Source organism: Theobroma umbraticum, unplaced genomic scaffold, assembly GCF_002168275.2.
Source record: "Theobroma umbraticum cultivar Fairchild unplaced genomic scaffold, ASM216827v3 scaffold_86.0, whole genome shotgun sequence".
NCBI lineage: Eukaryota > Viridiplantae > Streptophyta > Magnoliopsida > Malvales > Malvaceae > Theobroma > Theobroma umbraticum.
In genome coordinates, this window is record NW_018397263.1 from 2,386,401 (window position 1) to 2,391,952 (window position 5,552).

The 5,552-nt window shown below is 36.9% G+C and overlaps 1 protein-coding gene across 1 annotated transcript in view; it reads right to left on the bottom strand.

The window, feature by feature from the left end:
- Nucleotides 1-4,119, bottom strand: part of LOC110420173 (cytokinin riboside 5'-monophosphate phosphoribohydrolase LOG3) — a 4,803-nt gene extending 684 nt beyond the window's left edge. Inside the window, exons 1-6 of the mRNA XM_021433382.2 lie at nt 3,786-4,119; nt 2,972-3,069; nt 2,776-2,806; nt 2,003-2,102; nt 305-375; nt 66-209 (exon numbers count right to left, since the gene is read on the bottom strand). Coding sequence (XP_021289057.1) covers nt 66-209; nt 305-375; nt 2,003-2,102; nt 2,776-2,806; nt 2,972-3,069; nt 3,786-3,905 — 564 coding nt within the window. The 5' untranslated portion in view covers nt 3,906-4,119. The remainder of the gene's footprint in view (nt 1-65; nt 210-304; nt 376-2,002; nt 2,103-2,775; nt 2,807-2,971; nt 3,070-3,785) is intronic.
- Nucleotides 4,120-5,552: the final 1,433 nt, after the last annotated feature.

Sequence of the window (5,552 nt, forward strand, 5' to 3'; positions counted from 1 at the left end):
TATATATATATGCACTTTACATAATGAAGGTATAGCACATATGAAGAAGTTTCTTTAATTTATACCTCCAATTTCTTTACTAACTCCTTTGCTGTAGGTGCAGATACAATGATCTGGCGTGCACTTGGACTAATAAATCCCTCTTCCACAGCTTTGTCGATAAAAGAAAGCAATGAGTTATAGTATCCATCGACATTCAGCAAGCCAACCTGAAAGAAAGTGGAAAATCATGCATTATTTTTATTAGTTGCATGGATTAGTTTGTGAGGGGTCATCAGCATATAAGGAAAAAACAAGGACGCACTGGTTTGTCATGTATTCCAAGCTGAGCCCAGGTAATCACTTCAAGCAGTTCTTCCAGAGTTCCATAACCACCTGTAGGCATTTTATATGAGTTTTGTCCATCCATTATAGTTTGCAATTGAATCATGTAATGCTGAAAAAGGGATAACTTAGTACCTAACTACTGATGCCTTTCATTGTAGAAATGATCATGTCACTCTATGGCGCAAATTTTAATGGTGGCTAACATGATTGATAGACCGAAAAGACAGAAGGGTATTCAAAAGCAACGACATCTATGATTCCAGTTATCCAATCAAATTCAAAAAGGAAAAGAGAAGGGGGACATTATAGGATTAAAACTACTGGATGTAAGGTTAGAATAAATTATTACCTTCAAAGTATGAAAAGGTAAAGGAACAGAGTTTAACTGTCTGTTTGTTATGCTAATATGGAGTTTAGTGCAATGCCTGGGACTAAGGAGTAATAATAAGGATAATTAAAGTGCACTTTAACTGCCTGTCTTTTGATGGCCATAGTTTTATCATTTATGGCATGCACAACAAGGAGTTTCGAGTGTATCATTTACCCCCACTTTTCTCCACATTCCAAAAACAAGGTATTTATTGCTCCCATCCTTCGTGAAAATAGAGGCACAATCCTCTGCCTACCCATTCAGGTCATAATGGCTCTCATTCTGCCTCATTATCACCTTACAAAGTTTTTTCCAGTTGATTTTTTTTGGGGGGTGGGAAACATGCAAAGGACAATATATGTGCAGAATAAAATGACCGATTTGCCATTGCATATCCTCCACCTTTCTATCCAAGTATCAAGACACAAGTAGAATTCAAAGCTAAAAAAAACTAAAAAGAGTAGCCTTTTGAAAGAGGAAAATAGGATTCCCTGTTCGTTGCAGGTGCTAGTTGGCAAACACTCTTTAGTGAAAGTTTTAAGGATGTCCACTCTTAATATGGTAGGGGGCAGTGTAACACCACAGACTTTGGGTAAAACATCAGAGGAGAAAAAGCATTCTATACAAGGAAAGAGAGTTCCTCAGAAGGTCTAATTTTCAGTGTAAGATGTTGATGGGTCAAGAACTAGGGTTTGAAGGGTTGCTCTCTAATCATGGCCTTGGGGTCTGTGCTGTAAGAGAAGATTCAAAAGTTTTCATAGTTCTGGCTTCACATAGTTGCTTTCAGAGCATAGCCAATAACAAAAATAGTTACTAGTCTCAAAATGTAACAACCACATGTGTTAATATTTTGACTTGCCCTAGCCCAAGGAATAGCACCTTTTCTAAAACCATCTTTTAGTATAACATGGACACATTAGTTGCATTGAATGAGCAATCTAAGGTAAAGGAGGAGGACAGCCTTTGCATTCAGGACTTGGATAGGAAAAGCAAGAGCCTTTCTTCACAAGGCTGCATGATTTGGAGGGAAAATGGTTGTATACAGTTTGTGTTTGACTCAGGGGACAGTCACAATCACCTCTTAAACTTCTTTCCTTTTCATTTTCTTTTTCTGTTTTTTTTTTAATTTTTCTTAACTGAAAGATTAGACAAAACAGAGTAACTCAGCAATCCTCAAGTGTGATAATCATGAAATATGGTCAATCTTGCATGCTAAAATGGGTGAAGTAAAAGCACCTGATAGCTTTAAGTTTCCTTGATTTGCCTTGATATTTTGGTGTAAACTAGACTGGGGCTTATACTAACCTGGTAAGGCAATAAAAGCATCTGAATGCTTAGCCATCTCTGCCTTCCTTTGATGCATATCTGCAACAGCCTTCACTTCCCCTACTGTTTCACCAGTTAACTGCAAAAGGCACAGAAAACAAATAAGAATACTGAAATCTGGAGAGAGAAAGAGAGAGAGAGAGAGATTTCGAGTGTTGTGCAGTGAAGCAATGATGAGAGTTGCAGGAATAGTGGACTTAATTCAAAGACTTCAACACTGAGCAATGTCCCTAGCCACTAGCCAGTAAATATTTTAGCTACATAAACGCAAAAAAAAAACCCAAATTTTAGAGAAGGCCAACAAAGAAAAATAACCCAAGAAAAACCAATCTTGTGATCCCAAAATTTTTTATGAAAATGGAAAAGGTAAAGTGGCAAGTTGCAACTGTCCCAGTAATATTGTGGATAAGGCTATCGAGTACAAGTCTGCATCAAAGAACCAGAAAATGTAGAAAACCAAACAAGAAATATTAAAAATTAACAACAGTGAAAGGAAAAAGGAGAAAAGCTTGGCTGATCAAAGTGGAAGAAAAGGGAGGAAAACAGAAGCAAAAGCCAAGAGAGAAAACAAGATTTGAAAAGAAAGAAAGAAAAAAGATGAGGTTGAAAAGAAATAAACAAAAATCAAATACCATGAATGGAGAAAAGAAAGAAAAAAAATGAAACTTGTAGGTAGGTCCATTTCCTTTTTTCTTTTTCAATTTAAATAAGGTTCAACAGACTTTTTTTTCCCCTGGCTGTAGCAGACATACCTCTCGAGGCATGAGCGTCTTGGGAATAACTCTGCAGAGAGACAATAACATGACAAAAATCAGTTGCAATGGGAACTAAAACTAAAAATAGTTTTGTAATGAGGAAGACAAATTATCGATAACATGAAAGCCAGTTCACTGAATTTGTTTCTTAAATTTGTTGGAATGTCTTAAAAAATGATTAAATGAGACTTACCCAATGACATGGCGACCACCATCATGAACAGCTTGTGAAACCAAACCCATCAAGCCTATGCTACCTCCTCCATAGACCAGATCAATGTTCCTTGAGACCTGCAAAAGAACAGAAACAAGTCAGCTCAAAAAAAGACTAAAAGGTCCTAGCATGGGAGGCTTTTTGGGTACAAAAAGGAAGCATGTTAAGGAGGCAATGAGACTGATTCAAAGTTCAAGCCTGTATCTATAATGAACGCGTTTGACAAAACCAATGTTTCTTCAGAGTACATTCATAAGACTACCAAACAATAAGATTGAAAAGGATGCTTCCCTGTTCATTCAACACACTAGTACTTGTTCGTACATTAAATTTCCAAACTTCTAATGACTTAACACAATGAAATTTCACGGAAAAACATTGCCTTTCTTTTCTACCTCTTGAATAGGCATCGAGAAAAACTGAAAAACCGGTAGAGTTTCCTACCAAGGAGGCATGGACTTCAGAGAAAGGAAGAGGAAGATGCTTAGCTAGAGACAACCAAAAAGCACAAAAAGCTAAACACTTGGGGGATTTTGAAAATGCCAGATACCATCAACCAATTCACAAACAAGTTACAAACAAAAAAAACTGTATACAAGAAGATACAGCTATATGTAAACCAAAGTTTAAAGCTATAAGCAACTTGAAAAAGATTTCTTCCCGAACCCATTTCTTCCATATATTAGTAACAAACAAGCTTCTAACAAAAACCTTAAGCAAAACAAGTCCCATTTTTTGTGTAAAAGACCACAAGAAACAGAGAAAAAAAAAACCAGAGCTTTTTGCTAAATACCAATTCTCTTCCAAGCTCAATAGCAGCATCCTGATAGCTACTCTTCTTGCCTTGGCTGCTCCCACAAAACACACAAATCCTCCTAAATCTAGACTGCTGTGTTTCACTCTCCATCTCCATTAACTATCGCTCTTTCTTTGTCACAACCTTCTTCTTTTTTGTGTGTACTTTGCCTACTCACAAAACCGAAAAAACGGCTAAGTAATCCAAGAATATCTCTTTCTAGCTCAATCTCTTTGCTTCCTACTCTATACACGTATCAATGTGAAAACAATGCAAAGTAGCAAAGCAAAGAAGCTTAAAAATTTCTTGCTTGACTACTACTGCTGCTACTCCTTCTACTCTATTGAGTGCATTCTCTCCATGCGTATATATAAAACCTTCCCACACGTGAGTACCTCATAGCACGCTTCTTCACACATACACAGCTTGCTAACCTTGGCACGCGTGGACCACTTTTTTTTAGTATTATTTATATTTTCCAAGCTCTCTTTGGTTTTTTTGTCTTAGCAAAATTTATGGTAATTGAAATGCAGCTTCCCTTGTCTTTCGTAGTCCAGCTACAAGTTATGTGACCTTGTTTCTGCAACGCTTCCCTCTTGAGCCGTGTTCTTTGTTTACATTATGGACTTCATTAGCTTTATTTTAGAGAAATCAATGTGTTCATATGTATGTTACGAGTTTAATACTGTGTTCAGAATTTATTGTCTAATTTGATCATATATTTAATGAATGAAACGGTGTCCTTTGTTAAGATTTTGAGTTATAGATAGAGATGATTTCAGTTACACTTTATAATCAAACAATGTATATCAAAAAGAAAAACTCATTTACGCAAAGACATTTTCCTTTATTATACATGTCACAATATTTGGTTTATGCAGAGTGAACGAGTGAAACTGTGAAGGGCTTGGTTCTCAGTTTACTGATAAGGCCATGCAATGGAAGATAAGAGCAATCAACCTATCATGGGATAGATCATGGGATTGAAGTTACTTTTTCAAGTGAGTGGATGGACTGCCGGAAATTCTACTGTTTGAACCAAAGATTTAACAAGACTTTTACTCTCCACTTAATTAATCAGCTTGTTGTCTTTCTACCCTATAGAGACAAGCTTTTTCATACACTTCATCCATCCAAGAAAAGGCAACGCATAGACATTCTGAGATGTTATATTTCTTTAATCCTAGTGAAGTGGGCATTTCAACATATGAATATATTTATTTTGCAACACAAACACACAATTTCTGAGCAAGTTATGGGTAAATTCAGAGGCTCAGATGGTGCTATAGAGCATTGTGCATAGATGATTGAATAAAAACACTAGTGGGTTATGGCCTATCACCTTGCACCCTCATCCACTCTCCTTTGCTAGACACACTTGTTCTTTACAAAGGAAACATTGGATTTTTATTTCATGCTGCCCTTCCCTTCCCCATATCCCCCGGCCCTCACTCTCTCCAAGCATGCTTGTCCCCCAACCCCATCTTGATTTCCTCTCTTCTCCACCTATCACATCTCTCTCCCTTTCCAAACCCAACCCCATTTTAATATCATTTTTACACATGTTAAACAAACCCCCAGTTGCTAATTTTCTGTTAGGTTTATGCTCTTTCTGTTGCATTAGCTCGATTTTTATATTTTATTCTTACTTCAATTGCCAGGATTGCAGGAACTGAACCTATTCTCCTTAAACTAATGTGGGTCTTACTATTTAACATCCCCAATCCCCAAAATTGGCCTTTCTAGCTGTTCTTTCTGCTCACT